The sequence below is a fragment of the Myotis brandtii genome, unplaced genomic scaffold, assembly GCF_000412655.1.
Source record: "Myotis brandtii unplaced genomic scaffold, ASM41265v1 scaffold824, whole genome shotgun sequence".
Lineage (NCBI taxonomy): Eukaryota > Metazoa > Chordata > Mammalia > Chiroptera > Vespertilionidae > Myotis > Myotis brandtii.
Genome location: NW_005371344.1, coordinates 203,400 through 219,519, shown reverse-complemented (window position 1 = coordinate 219,519; position 16,120 = coordinate 203,400). Strand labels below are relative to the sequence as shown.

At 37.0% G+C, this 16,120-nt stretch overlaps 1 protein-coding gene across 2 annotated transcripts in view; it reads right to left on the bottom strand.

The window, feature by feature from the left end:
- Positions 1–796: 796 nt before the first annotated feature.
- The window catches only part of INSIG2 (insulin induced gene 2), a 29,344-nt gene continuing 14,020 nt past the window's right edge, over positions 797–16,120 (bottom strand). The window contains exons 3-6 of one of the 2 annotated variants that reach the window (XM_014531716.1): positions 9,806–9,930; positions 5,172–5,338; positions 4,907–5,006; positions 797–3,070 (exon numbers count right to left, since the gene is read on the bottom strand). In XM_014531716.1, coding sequence (XP_014387202.1) covers positions 3,026–3,070; positions 4,907–5,006; positions 5,172–5,338; positions 9,806–9,930 — 437 coding nt within the window. In that variant the 3' untranslated portion in view covers positions 797–3,025. Of the gene's footprint in view, positions 3,834–4,906; positions 5,007–5,171; positions 5,339–9,805; positions 9,931–16,120 lie in introns of both variants that reach the window. The other variant, XM_005884205.2, reaches the window with a different exon arrangement.

Here is a 16,120-nt window from a genome sequence, read left to right as displayed (position 1 = left end):
TTTCTATCTCTCTCTCCCTCTCCCTCTCCCTTCCTCTCTGAAACCAATAAAAATATATTTTTTAAAATATATTCAAAGTGATGGGAGTAGGGAGGAAACTGTGAGCCTAGAATGCTATGGCCTGCTAAATTGTTCTTCAAGAATGAAAGACTTTTTCAGACACACAAAGGTAAGTCTCTACTGTTCAAAGACCATACTGAAAGAATTATCTTGCAAAGAATATACTCCATTATGCAGGTAAGTGAGCCAAGAAAACCAGAGAGGTATTCAATGATGCTGACTAAGTCTGGATTCTACCTAGAAAATACAAGATGTGTGAAATGTATGCATCACTCAATAACCTTAAAGATGATAATGTATTTCAGTGCAAACAAATTTTATAACAAAAGTATCAGCAGGGTTCCGACTAATTTTAATTGTTTTCTTGTGTAGTCTCAGTTCAACTCCTCAATTTCTATAACTTTAAATAATAAAAGCAAGAAAGCAATGCAGTAGAGATCAGTTTCACCCAGGCGCTTGTGTTGATCTCAGCTGCAATTGGAGACCCAGGCAAAAACAGGGTGGAGAAGACTCAAAACAGTGTGAAGATTGTTTCTGGAGTAGTTGTGTGTGTAGAAAGTTATGTAGGACCTAGGACAGTACGGATCATGCAGAGGCCAGACCAACAGGGATTAGCGTAGTATATGGCAGGATGTAAATACATAATAATATGCCTTTTCTTATTAAGGGCAGGCTTTCGTATAACTAAAAGGTGTGGCCAACATTTTATGTAACAAAAGAAAAGTAAATCTGTAAATTATCAGAAAAGGAAAATAAACATTTTATATAAATTATAGAGGGCAATTACAATGAAAATCCATTACTTTTCTAACTCAGGTTTACAAAATAAAGTCAATGCTGTGACCTGCTAAGAGGACATAAAACCTTGGCCCTTTCAAAAGATAGTGGTCGAAGAGAAAATGTTGATGTCATGGCTTGTTCTTCGTTCTTAACTGGAGTTGAGTCTTTCATAGTCTTCTGTAAGTGGTGGTAGTTTGGCAAGATTTTCATCAGGAAATCCAGCTGCAGTGCCTGGGGCTGTGGTTGCTCAGTCTGCACCTGACAAAGGCAGTCTACGGCATAGATCACTGTATTCTCAGGGATGACTTCACATGTATTTAGCTTGCAACAAGCCCCAATAATGCAACCACTTATCAATATTAAGTTTTTGCCTATATATGCTTTTGATTCAATATCATTATTATCTCCTATTTTCAAGGCTTGGGAATAACAGCCAATTTCTTAGGTTTGGGTTCTGTATCTTGTGTTAGGAGTGATATTATCAGGGTTGACTTTATTTTGTAAACCTGAGCTAGAAAAGTGATGAAGTTTCATTGTAACTGCCCTCTATAATTTATATTAAATGTTTATTTTCCTTTTCTGATAGTTTATAGATTTACTTTTCTTTTGTTGTATAAAATGTTGTCCACAAATCTTAATTATACAAAAGCCTGCCCTTAATAAGAAAGGCATATTTACATCCTCCCATATACTACACTAAATAAAAATGTTGATGACAGAACAAAACAAAAAGAAAGCACTCCAAATATAACAATGTTAAAAGATGTTTACTACTTACTTTTGTTGCAAAAAATATGTAATATATCTATATACTTATCAAAATTTCAAATCAATTTTACTTTTGCCATATCTTTTCGTATTTTCTAGATGATTTGAAAATAATTTAAGAACCCCAAAATGACATCATTCAATTACTGTAAAACTAAACTTAATTTCCTTTCATCATATCCTAGTAAAATCAACCATACATCTTAATTTTATTAAATTAATCCTCATTACTATATTCTATAACTTAACACAAGAAAGAAAAAAAGACTCTTAACCAAGAATATAATTATGTATTTAATACACCTTGCTTTTAACAGCAATTTTCAAAGTAAACACATCATAGACCTTATAACTTATTAAAGATTTATAGTGCTTACAAAGTTGATTCTAAAAATATACTTTTTTGTTCTAAATGAATAACATTATCTGGAAGACAGAATAATAAATTATAGTAGTATGTTAACCACCACTATAGTTAAGATTGTTTACATTTATTCAATATCAAATCCTCTTAGGATTTTAACACTTTCAGCCTTAAAATGTAAAAAGCACATTAAAGTTTGGCATACAAGATCTCAGTCTGACAGCAATGGTTTTATATCCAAATTTTTTTAAAATTTCTAGTTAACATGTCAAAAGAGCATGGGCACATGCACATCCATATACGTACACACATATATTCTCTCTCTCACTCAGTTCAGCACATACGCACACACACAAACACAAACACAGAGTAAGCAGAAGATTTCATTCATCCTTGTGTATCAGAAATTTGCCATCAATTTCAAAACTGAAAATTGAGGGAAAAGTTAACTAAAAATATATTCAAGCCATATTTAAATGACTCTAGTTGTGTTAAAAAAAATGCACAAAATTGTTATCAAGATTTCTAACATGCATGATATGCCATCTCATTACATTCTTAAACAGTTTTGAACTATTCACTAATGGGCATATGAATAGATAGGAAATTATGTGCCCAGGCATTCCCCAGATGGCATTCCTCTGACAATGACCCAGCACAACCAAAGTGGTTTAATTTATACAGCCCAATAGATTTTGGAACCCAAGAACAGAACCCAATAGAATTAGAAACTTCATTTAGATCTGTTTGGGATTTTTTAGGTGTTCCATGTACAAAAGCAGAAGGATTCTATATTGCGAATAACAGTTAATATTACTCAACACTTTGTGGCACTGCAGAAGGTCATTTTGTATTTCTAAAACATACATTTATTCTAGGTAAATTCCCCAATGGTCATTACTTTTAATTATATATATACTCTTTTAGGTTTAGAGGAAAAACAATTTAATGCTGATAGCCTTTTCTGCTGATCACTTTTATCTCCAGTAAAATCTGCCAAAACAGAAAATTACTCTTTGGACTCTCTCCAGTAATGCAGGTTTGAAAAATGTTCTATGGAAGTTCATCTTCATTATATATTAAAACATCCAAAGTTCTCTTAAACAACATTAAAATATAGGGTTGGGCAAAAGTAGGTTTATAGTTGTGAGTATGCAAAACAGTTTATTCTTATATTATTATTTATTAATTATTGTATTATTTTCCACATGAACAACTGTAAAACTACTTTTGCCCCAATGTGTAGAAAGTAACTACACATTAGGGCACCCATAACTCATACTGCTGTAATTAGAAAAATAAACAGGAACAACAGTAACCGAAAGAGAATATACCAGTTTTCCATTTCTTTTTTTGGCTTTCCTCTTATTTTATTACACTAAGTTTATAACTGTTCAAAGCATTCTTATACTCTGCATGACAGTAAGAGAATATTTTGGCACATCAACATTGTGATACAATATACAGTATGTTTAAAAAATTAATTTAAAAATTTCATCTATTAATCGGCATTTTTAATGTAGTGCATATATATCTTACAGTTAAGTCAAATACACAAGGTTTGTAGCTGATTTACAGAGGAAGCAATCACAGATTGCAGGAATATATGTGTGTGTATATATACATATATATATACATACATATGTATATATATATGTATATAATATATATATATATATACATATATATATATATATAAAATAATCACAGTAAAAACTGCATACTGGCAATTTTACAATCCGTAGTTCATTGGTATATCTATCATGTACATGCCCTTTTCATCTTGTTTCTCTATACAAAAAATATATTTTTGCCTTCTTCATTCCTGATGAGATTTTTCTGCGATCACTTTACATTCATACTGCAAAATTGAAAAGGTTAAAAGATTAACATATAAAGGTTTATTTTGAAAAGCAATTTAAACTTAAAAGATCTAAAAATTAATTCTTTATTAATCTATGCACATTTTATTACTCAAAGAATCTCAGAGTTAGACAACTATTAGGATTAAATGACAAATGTGATAGGGGGGGAAACTTCACATTCTAGAAGTGGAGGCATAGACAAAAGCAGGGGAAAGATGAGGTTTTCGTATTACAAGCAAATAATGACAGTATATGATTCAGATGAGTCCTAGAATATGAAAGAAAGCAAAATAGGTTTCTTTGAGTGCTCAGTAAGGTGAATCAGCAAAGGGAAGGTCATGAACTTAAGGACAGGACTGACACTTTTGACAGTGAATTAAGGTAATATTTTTTTCAAATCACTTTACAATTTAAAGGAAAAAATCTATTACATTAGCAAAAGCTTCTAGTCAAAACAACATTTTAAAAGTACAACTATAAACATGTACCCACAATTCAAAATAAAGGAAACCAATGCACTTAGAAAAATTGGGTAGATTATCAAAAAGACAGCATCACAAACCACTCGATTCTCCTACTGATTAAAGTGGCAACCATTTGGTGAAACTGGTATGACCTGTGAATGTTACTCCCGGAGCCTTGCCACCTATAACTGGGGTTATCAACAATGTCCCTTCCTTCTCAACTAAAATGGTCAAACATCTTGATTTGCTGAAGCTAATTCTAATTTATGTCATTGTAGCAATGTGGCTATTAATAGAACCTCCTTTCACTGTTAAAATTGTTCCTTTTTGAAAAGTAAACCTACAAATTAATTTACAAAAAGGGTGGAAGATAAATCAGATCACCCTATCCATAACACATTTTAGCTTTCCTATCCATGGTTGCTTCAACTTTTAATATACTTGTGATTAAATTCTTCCAAATGATTTATTTCAATGGAATCGCAGAGAGAAATCAAAGAATGCTGTCTTCACAAATTGCTTTCCCTTAAAAAAGGACTGTCATTTGGAGAAAACTTGTCTTACATCTCAATAACACAAAAGTGATTAAATAAGCATCAGCTTACCATTGCCAGTTGTCGACCAATATTTCCCATTGTTATGCCTCCAGCAAAAAATATACATGGTAACCAAGAGCGAACATAGAGAAAATCTGGAGAAGTATATCTAGAATAATAGAAATGTTTTTAACGGTACAATACTTATTTAAATCATTACAATAGAAATAAGTTGCTCTTCAGATTAACGTGGCTAACCCAATTTTAAAATCTCAATCTGAATTCAGCTATCATTTATCTATTTTAGCAAACAAGCACCAAAAAGAATACTTACTGATAAACACCATTATAGACTAGCAGTTGAGTGACCAAGGTTGCCAAGAAAGCAATTCCTACTCCAAGGCCAAAACCAGTTCGAGATCTATCAAAAGTCCACCACAGTCCAATGGAGAGTGCAGCCAGTGTGAGAGACAACTGTATGTTGTTATCAAAGTCCACTTTCTGAGGTCAGTGTTAAAGAGTCATCTTAAAACTTATAACCAAATAATATCATTTGTTCATTTTTCTAAAATCAGACATGCTACTATTAAAAGGGGAATTAATTGCTTATTCTACAGTGCATTCAGACACAGAGGGCATGATATTTCAATAGATACTACCAACCTGTAATTCCTAAGAAAACAAAGACAAAACACTTTATATACGTTCCCAATTATAAGATCGGACCCATTATATGAGAACTGCTTTCTTTGCTAAAAATGTTAACGGGTGGACTCAGAACACAAGATTTACTACAGAAACACACTTTTAATAAAAAGAAAACCAATATTACTTCTCAAACAGGTTGAGAGTTAGTTGAGAATCATACAGGAACTCGAAAATAGAAGAGCTGACAGCTATTTAACAGGGTGCACATTCTCTATATGATTTACTGGCAGACACATTTTATAATAATGCAGTTCAGAAACAAGAGTACCAAGGACACAGTATCCCTTTCTATTATGTCAACTGTTCTAGTTTTAATTTGTTGAGGATAAAGCCTTGAAGCGAATATTATCTTGCAACCTGCCAAGCTATTTTGGTGCCTGGGACATTCTGGCATAGGACAGTTAGCACAAACGATATTTTATTTCCATCACCTACTTAAGCATCAATTCACAAATGTGCAGCCCTTTTCTATTCTAAAATCTCTGAGCAAAACGCAGCTTTACACATTCAATTTTCCCATTTCTTTGCTGGAGGATTACACTAAAGGAATTAATTTCAAGTATTATTAAAAGGACATTATCTATGTCCCAAAGGCCACATCTTGGCTCTACATTCAGCTCCCCGGGGGAGACTACAAATCTCGCCAAACTGGCCATGCTGCAACTGGAGAGAAGAACGCAGAAGTTCAAAAGAGGGATCCGAAACCATTTCCTACTTCCTTTAACACCCTGCTATTCACTCCTCCACACACCCCCACCCAACCAGCTGGTACCCTGAGCACAGTGTGCTTACTTCTCAGCTGTCAGGGGCCTCTCCTTCGAGGTCACTCCCTGCTGAGGCTAGATTTATCAAGAAACCTCCAGGTTACCAGTATGCTTTCTGAAAAAGTTTTGCTTATTCTTTAGCAGACATAATGCCTCAAACTCCATGAAGGAAGCTTGTGAGCTCTGATTTCTCTATGCAAAAACATTCTTGTAAAGAGTAGATTTTGACATTGAATTCTGTCTTGCTAACTAAATTAACTTCATTAAGAACCAAGCAAAATAAGGAGGCTTCTATGGTAAACAGGTAAAACATCAACCTTAAAAACAGTACCATGAGATTTTATGAAGTCAAATTAATTTAAGTCTATGCTATAAATATGTAAACACTTTATGTTTGGATTAAAGGAGGTCCAGCTAAGACTGCCATACTTAAGTATTTGATTGAGAAAGAAAAGAAAGACCAAAGCAAAGAATTTAAATTAGATATATAAACATTTTTAAATTCTAGGAAAAGGCTATTTAAATTTTTCAACTTAAAATAGTTGAACTGTCTGAGATGAAAAGGTCTAGTCCACTGTATAGAGAGCATTTACACACTGGAGGAGGTCCTGACAGGAGAATGAACATCCCCAGATTGGAATCAGGATCTCTGGGGTCTGGTCTCAGCTGTAGCCCAGCCTTACAGTATGGAAGACTTGGCAAAGCACCTAACCTCCCTAGCTTTCATCTGTATTATCTTAATAAAGAAAATGTGGAACTTGGTGATTTCTAAGTTTTTTTCTAGATACAATATTCCATGAGTCTATCTTTTTAAGTCTTCCTAATCATTAGGTTTGTTTGTTATAAAATCCTAAATATCAAAAATTTTCCCCAAACTAAAAATGTTGGGAAATTTTTTAATACAAAAGGAAATGGAAAACCAACATAATAACAGCCACTGAGAGCCTTCCAAATCCACAGATCTCCAAGGGCCAGCACACTGGGAACAGAACGGCAGATGTGATGTGTTCTTAGCATAGAGGACCCTGCTCTTTCCTTGGTCCTCTTCCCAAGCTTCTCCAAAACACAATACTTTCTATAAAAGGCATAGCAATCTAGCTGCCACATGACCCACCTTCTCTCCAACCAACTACCAGCCCTGAGCCCAATGCAGTTACAAGAGGAAATGGTGGGCAGCCTGAGTCACACTTCCTGCTCTTCCCAATACCACAGGCTCCACCACAACCATTCTGTAAGCAACATCTCCTAGAAGAGGGAAGACTGAACTAGCATTCCCCAGATCCTCTTTTACAAAGGAAAGCTGGGGTAGGGAGAAGAAGTAGGAAGGATGACAGAATGAAAGCCTTATGAGGGCAAAAACTTTTGCTCTGGGGGTAGACATTTTTTTCTGAGAGGTAGAAGGGAAGAAGGGAAATAGAAGCTATTTGTCCTTCTAGCTAGGACACTATAAAAATGATCATTAATGACTAAATAAAATGTCAGAATTCTTAAATGATCAAACTGTAAAAATATGTCCCTGGCCTGGCTGGATGGCTCAATTGGTTGGCGTGTCATCCAAGACTGCCATACTTAAGTATTTGATTGAGAAAGAAAAGAAAGACCAAAGCAAAGAATTTAAATTAGATATATAAACATTTTTAAATTCTAGGAAAAGGCTATTTAAATTTTTCAACTTAAAATAGTTGAACTGTCTGAGATGAAAAGGTCTAGTCCACTGTATAGAGAGCATTTACACACTGGAGGAGGTCCTGACAGGAGAATGAACATCCCCAGATTGGAATCAGGATCTCTGGGGTCTGGTCTCAGCTGTAGCCCAGCCTTACAGTATGGAAGACTTGGCAAAGCACCTAACCTCCCTAGCTTTCATCTGTATTATCTTAATAAAGAAAATGTGGAACTTGGTGATTTCTAAGTTTTTTTCTAGATACAATATTCCATGAGTCTATCTTTTTAAGTCTTCCTAATCATTAGGTTTGTTTGTTATAAAATCCTAAATATCAAAAATTTTCCCCAAACTAAAAATGTTGGGAAATTTTTTAATACAAAAGGAAATGGAAAACCAACATAATAACAGCCACTGAGAGCCTTCCAAATCCACAGATCTCCAAGGGCCAGCACACTGGGAACAGAACGGCAGATGTGATGTGTTCTTAGCATAGAGGACCCTGCTCTTTCCTTGGTCCTCTTCCCAAGCTTCTCCAAAACACAATACTTTCTATAAAAGGCATAGCAATCTAGCTGCCACATGACCCACCTTCTCTCCAACCAACTACCAGCCCTGAGCCCAATGCAGTTACAAGAGGAAATGGTGGGCAGCCTGAGTCACACTTCCTGCTCTTCCCAATACCACAGGCTCCACCACAACCATTCTGTAAGCAACATCTCCTAGAAGAGGGAAGACTGAACTAGCATTCCCCAGATCCTCTTTTACAAAGGAAAGCTGGGGTAGGGAGAAGAAGTAGGAAGGATGACAGAATGAAAGCCTTATGAGGGCAAAAACTTTTGCTCTGGGGGTAGACATTTTTTTCTGAGAGGTAGAAGGGAAGAAGGGAAATAGAAGCTATTTGTCCTTCTAGCTAGGACACTATAAAAATGATCATTAATGACTAAATAAAATGTCAGAATTCTTAAATGATCAAACTGTAAAAATATGTCCCTGGCCTGGCTGGATGGCTCAATTGGTTGGCGTGTCATCCCATACACCAAAAGGTTGCAGGTTCAATTCCAGTCAGGTCACAAACCTAGGTTGTGGGCTTGATCCCTGGTCCAGGCATGCGTGGGAGACAGCCAATCGATGTTTCTCTCTCACATTGAGGTTCCTCGCTCTCTCTCTCTCTCTCTCCCTTCCTCTCTCTTTAAATCAATAAACATATCCTCAGGTGAGGACTAAGGAAAGAAAAATACACACACACACACACACACACACACACACACACACACACACACACCCCTTAAGGAAAAAAGTTCTTTTTGACCATGGTCTAAGCTGGATATTTCTATTATGCCACCTTTAAGAACATTTATGTGGTTTGCTGGTGTTGATCAAAACCAATAAATAACAGTCTTTTTTTAAAATTATAGGTTCTTGAAATTAAAAACAAAACAAAAAAACCAGCACCTGAAGCCACCACAAGTCTTTACTGCCAAACCTTAAATGAAAAAAGAGGAAAGGAATCTTTTGAAAATTTACCTGTTTGAATCCTAGATTTACCAAAACTATATGTAAATAATTTAGTAACCTAACTTAAGAAAAACATGTAAATGTTTTAAACATGCAAATTTTCTAAGTTATATGGAAAGAATGGGATTTAAATGAAAGGCTAAATCCCACACATATAGATGCTACTGTGATGTTTTGACAATACGAAGCACATTCTTTTTATGACTCAGTGGGCATATCACCATTTGACAACAGTGAGGTTGCAAGGGGCCCTTAACCTTTGGTTTGTCGGGAGCTGCTTTGTTATTATGCATTTCATTACAGCAAAAAGGATACAGCGCTGGCATGATTTATACCGACAAAGACGGCTACGCACCGCATTACACTGGACCACTCTCTTTTAAATTTATGGGGTTCTCCTAGATGCCTGTCAATGCAGGGGTATAATAACCCAATCACCGCTGCAGAAAAAAAGAGAAAAAATTATGTTATCTCCAATGTGATACTGGCGAAACTTAAGCTAAGAGTCACTACAACCACCATAAGGATTTGAAAGATTCTTTAAAAAAGCTCTTCAAGTTACTTAATGTCAATTGCTGATATTTTAAACTTACCTCCCCAAAGAAAAATAAATGAGAACACCACTGAAGCATTATAAATGATTGCAACAGTATACTAAATTATAATAGACAAAACACTACTTCAGGCTATGATTCACAATTTAGCAGAATGGACTAGATGATTCATGCTACTTTTCTAATACTAATGTCTCTGAGACTTGACAAGCATCAAATCAGTTGGCAGCTAAGCAATGTTCTCTCTAAGCTATATTACCATGAAACATTCTATTAAATGCCACAAATCTACAGAGAAGGTAGGAACTAACCACGTACAACAAGCTCACCACACACACAATATTCTGATGGCTATGGCTCACCTGTTCCATAGATCACCTTTGCCCCTCTAGCTTCTTGTCTCAGTCTCCTGCATCTAGCCCTTGATCTGACACTCCCTTCCACCCTGGCCCTCTAATGAGATTCTAGGTCGTATTGTCAAAGCAGAATAACTCACAACAGAAATCTACATATAAGACTCATTCTGCACATAAGAAAAATGAAGGAAACATGGTCTATAAGAATTACATATTTTTGGTAAAATTTGTAATTTAAATTCATTACTAAAATATAAGATATCATTTCAGTACACATCTTTTATAAAGACATCCTTGACTGCTAACTGTATAATTAGTTATAAATAAATATATGTAAAATGTCCATAATTGAGTATCAAAATACTGTCACACAATTTTTAACTTACTTGTCAAACCTCAACTTTTTATTCATTTAGTTGAAGATTTGAAATGCTTAATCATTTAAAAAAAGACTTTTTAATGAACCCAAACTTTCTTTAACAAGTTATAAGGAAAATGTATTTCCACCGATTAAAGTTAGCAAAGCAAAACTGCTAGCTATTTCCTGTTAATCTTCCTAAAAACAGGATGCTTATGCTCACTAGGAAACAAAGACACAACTGTCACATCAGTTGAAAAGCATGTTTAAAATGTCTCATACTACCTATGGCTTAGCATGAAACTATTGTCCCAAAATCTGAGTCCCCGAGGGTCAGAAGCTCTCCCTGGCCTGATGTTGGCTACCTATACCTCACAAAAGATGCATTCGATCTTCAAGGAAAATGGAAATCAATTAGTATCAAAACTCACAGGCCAGCAGAGCAGTGGCGCAGCATAAAGAAGAGGCTGCAATAATGTATGTATTTTCTAACCCACAAAACACTTGAAGGTGCTCTTTTGAGTTAGACCTTTGCTAAATATAGATGGTTCATAGACCATCAACAGATTAGCAACAAACTTCAGTAATGCAGAGGTGCAAAAACTGCTAGTAAATTTACGTTTTACATTATAACTGGTCCTTGAATAATGTCACTTCATTCACTGTCATTTCACTATAACATTATAGGAGCTTAAACTCTTGTTTATATCAATTAGCCTATATTAGACTGAGTTTTGTTGTCTGTCATTTCAATTAAAGTTGCAGAACCTATGAAGACTTCAAGTGAGAACTTACTATATATTCCTATTTAAAAGGCCAGGCTCTAAAATCCTGTAAAATTAACTGACAGCATTTTCAAATTTCTACAAAATTAAAATGGCAACAAGCATGCCTAAGAGTTGAAATGTATCTAAATGAATATTACCTCTTTTTTTTTTTTCCTTAAGGGGTCATGAAACAGCTCCGATGTCAATCCTCACTCTCATTCTTGCTCTTTCTCCTCCCTTTGCCTATTGCTAAGTAAAATCAACTAAGATTAGGCATTCCAAGTCAATTTTCCTCAGCAGCTGATGCCATAGGTAAAGAATTATCACATAGAGAAGACCAATGTGTATGCAAAGATATAAATAAGTAAACAGACTATATTTTTATGCATGTGATGTCAGACTCACAAGTGAGAGAGAACTAAGGAGAGAGAGCAAAATCACAAAAGGAATTTAAACCACCATGCTGCCAACCTTGGGATCTGGCAGTAAAAATCAAATCCATTGAGTATGCATGGTTTTCCATTGCTCACTGAGAGGGAAAATTCAAGGAAGCTTGTCACTTCCCATTACATATCTTCTTTCTTCCCTTTAAATAAAGGCATGGCAGAGTCTGATAGCGATGTCTACAGCACAGTGAAGCTCACTGTGTAAGAGCTCAGCAAAGGTAGGTCTGGTCTTCTTATCCTCTTTCTCCACTTTATTTCAACAAGAAAGACTATTTTATAAGTATGCCTGTGTAAAATTATAGGCAAACAAGTCCTGGTAAACCAGATGGTTCTCTGATGCAAAACCGTATTTCTTGGGATAGTGGCATACCTCATTGTATTGCACTTTGCTTTACTGAGCTTTGCAGATTTATTTTTCCAATTGAAGGTAAGACCCGCCACGAGCAAAAAGATTACAACTCACTGCAAGCAATGATGATGGTTAGCAATTTTTAGCAATAAAGTATTTTTAATTAAGATATGTATATTGTCATTTTAGATATAATGCTGTTATACACTTAATAACTAATGTATAACGTAAACATAATTTTTATATAGACTGGGAAACCCAAAAATTGATGTAACTTGCTTTATTGCAATATTTGCTTTATTTTGGTAATTTGGAACCAAACCTGCAAATCTCCAATGTATGTCTGTATATTTATTTCCCAGTGACTAGTAATAGCCTATCAAGACTATAAACAAAAAGAGTTTGTAAAACACCAATATTATCATCACTTTTACATGGTAAGGTGTTTAATGCATTGATACACTAAAAGGAATAGCTAAATCAAACATTTTTCAAAGAAAAGGGGCTAAAAAAACAAAACCACTGAATGAGATATACTTTCATGGAAAAGTATTATAGGATAGGCAATGTTTTCATGCAACAAATAAGCTCCTACACTGTTTCTGGTTCTTGGTATTTGCTGGGGATTTAAAAAGAAAAAAAGAAAAAGAGGAGAACCAAGATGGCAGTGTAGATAAACACCTGTGCTCTCCGCCTCCCACAACCACATCAAAATTACAACTAAAATACAGTACAACAATCACTCAGAACTGCCTGAAACATGGCTGAGTAGAAGTCCTGCAACTAGAGAAGTGAAGAAAGCACATTGAGACTGGTAGGAGGGGCAGAGGCACAGAATAGGTTGGTCCGACACCCAAATGTGGAGTTTTTTAATTGGGAGGGATATCTCAAAGGCCTCCCATGAGAAGCAGGGGGTCCCAGCCACAAACCAGACCCATCCCAGGGTTCCAGAGCTGGGAAGAGAAGTCCCCATAACTTCAAGCTATAAAAACCAGCGGGGATTATGGCTGAGTGACATGGAGGCTGCTGGAGTCACAGTTGTTCCTCTTAAAGGGCCCACACATAAACCTACACGGTCTCGCTTCCTCTGAGCTCCAGTGCCAGGTGGCGGCATTGGGGAAATCCAGGGACATCCGGGGAAGAACTAGACTGTCTGATGTAGGGGCAGGAATTCAGAGGTGGCTTTCTCCCAGACAGGGGTGCTTACAGGGATCATTGTTCCTGTGCTGGGACCTCCCCATTGCAGAGCTGACTGGCAGCCATATCTGAGCTTCCATCAGTATGACCCACACTGTTCCCTCTGCCCTGGTGATTCCCTGAGATGCCGCCCTATCCAATTTACAACCCCACCCAAGCTGTTTGCAGCTGCTTTTCCATATGAATGGCCTGTCCTAGCTCAAGCTTCAGACTTTGCTAAAATCTCTTAAACAAGCAGCAGCTGGAGTCAACATGTCCTAAACCAATCAATAAAAGGACCAATACTTGGCTCCAGCACCAGCCTGCCTTGTGTCACAGCTGAGCATCATCTGGGCACTTTCTAGCCCAATACAAGTAGCACCCATCTGTAGAGCTCTCTGTAGCTCCTGATGGGTGGCCCCAGGTATTGGCTGGCTTTGCAACTCCCAGGAGGCCCCTGAGCCAGTGCACCCAGTGGACAGCTTCAGACCATACCAGATTACAACTCTACACATTCACAAGTGACACACTCAAGGGGCAGACTAGTGAGCACCAAAGCCCTACTGAAGCAAGTTCTGCTCCACAGGGGGTGTCTCCTGCACAGCAACTTGGCCTGAGATCAATTCCTCCCAGTGAGCCAACAGCAATCAAGGCTCAACTACAAGACTTTGCACACAGCCCACACAAGGGCACAACTAGAGTGCCTAACTCAGGTGACTGGGGAGACTGAGCCACTGGGCCCTACAGGACACCTAATACACAAGGCCTCTCTACCAATTCCAGAAGACATAACTGCTCTACCTAGTATATAGAAACAAATACAGGAAAGCAGCCAAAATGTGGAGACAAAGAAACATGTTACAAATGAAAGAAATGGAAGCAAGCAAACTACTGAATACAGAGTTCAAAACAATGGTTATAAGGTTACTCAAGGATCTTAATGAGAGTTTCAAGGGACTTAATGAGAGCTTCAAGGGAATTAATGAGCACATCAAGGGACTTAGTGAGACTTTCAAGGATCTTAGTGAGAATGTCAAAGACATGAAAAAGGACAAAACAGAAATTAAGCATACATTAACTAAAATAAAGAATTCTGCCCTAACCGATTTGGCTCAGTGGATAGAGCATCAGCCTGTGGACTGAAAGGTCCCGGGTTCCATTCTGGCCAAGGGCATGTACCTTGGTTGCGGGCACATCCCCAGTAGGAGGTGTGCAAGAGGCAGCTGATTGATGTTTCTCTCCCATCGATGTTTCTAACTCTCTATCCTTCTCCCTTCCTCTCTGTAAAAAATCAATAAAATATATTTTAAAAAAATAAATAAATAAAATAAAGAATTCTTGCATAGGAATTCAACAGTAGAAATGAGGGTTCTGAAAAGCAAATCAACAATCTGGAATATGAAGAAGAAAAAAAAAAACATCCAATCAGAAGCAGAAAAAAAAATAATCCAAAAATATGAAGATAGTGTAAGGAGCCTCTGGAACAACTTCAAGCTTAACAACATTCATATTATGGGGGTACCAGAAGGAAAAGAGAGAGAGAGCAAGATATTAAAAACCTATTTGAAGAAATAATGACCAAAAATTTCCTCTACCTGGTGAAAGAAATAGACTTACAAGTCCAGGAAGTGCAGAGAGTCCCAAACAAGAGGAACCCAAAGAAGGCCCACACCAGCACACATCATAATTAAATTGCCAAAAGTTAAAGACAAAGAGAATCTTAAAAGCAGCAAGAGAAAAGCAGTTCATTCCCTACAAGGAAGTGCCCATACAATTGTCAGCTGATTTCTCAACAGAAACTTTGCAAGTAAGAAGAGAGTGGCAAGAAATACTCAAAGTGATGAATAGCAAGGACCTACAACCAAGCTTACTCTACCCAGTAATGCTATCATTTAGAATTGAAGGTCAAATAAAGAGCTTCACAGACAAGAAAAAACTAAAGGAGTTCATCACCATCAAACCAGTATTACATGAAATGCTGAAAGGTATTCTTTAAGAAGAGGAAAAAGAATAAGGAGAAATAGATAAAAAACAATCCTATCTAATAACAGACAAACATGGTAATTAACCATACCTCTGACACGCTTCCCACTGGCTAATCAGGGCGATATGCAAATTAACTGCCAACCAAGATGGCGGCCGGCAGCCAGGCAGCTGAAGCGAACAGGAGGCTTGCTTGCTCCAGTGAAGGAGGAAGCCAAGGTTCCCCGCCTGCCGCTGCTGGGCTCTGAGCTTGCACTCTAAGAAACAATGTTGCAATTATAGAAGCTAAACAAACCCCATGCTTTCAGCCAGCTGGCCAAGCTGGAGTTGCAACAGTGTTTCAATTATAGAAGTCAAACAAACCAGATACCTGCTTTCAGCAGCCGAGGCCTCAAGCTGGAGCCGAGCCTCAGAGCTAAAGCCGGCTCTCAGCTCCAGTGACAGCCATAGAAGGTAAATAAATCCCAGAATAAAAAAGAAAAAGAAAAAAAGGAGAGGTTGGGAGCTTCAGTCGCCCGCCAGCCTGAAAATGGCCCTCAGCCCCTCACCCAGACTGGCCAGGCACCCCAGTGGGGACCCCCACCCTGAAGGGGGTGTGACCAGCTGCAAACAGCCATCATCCCCTCATCCAGGCTGGCCAG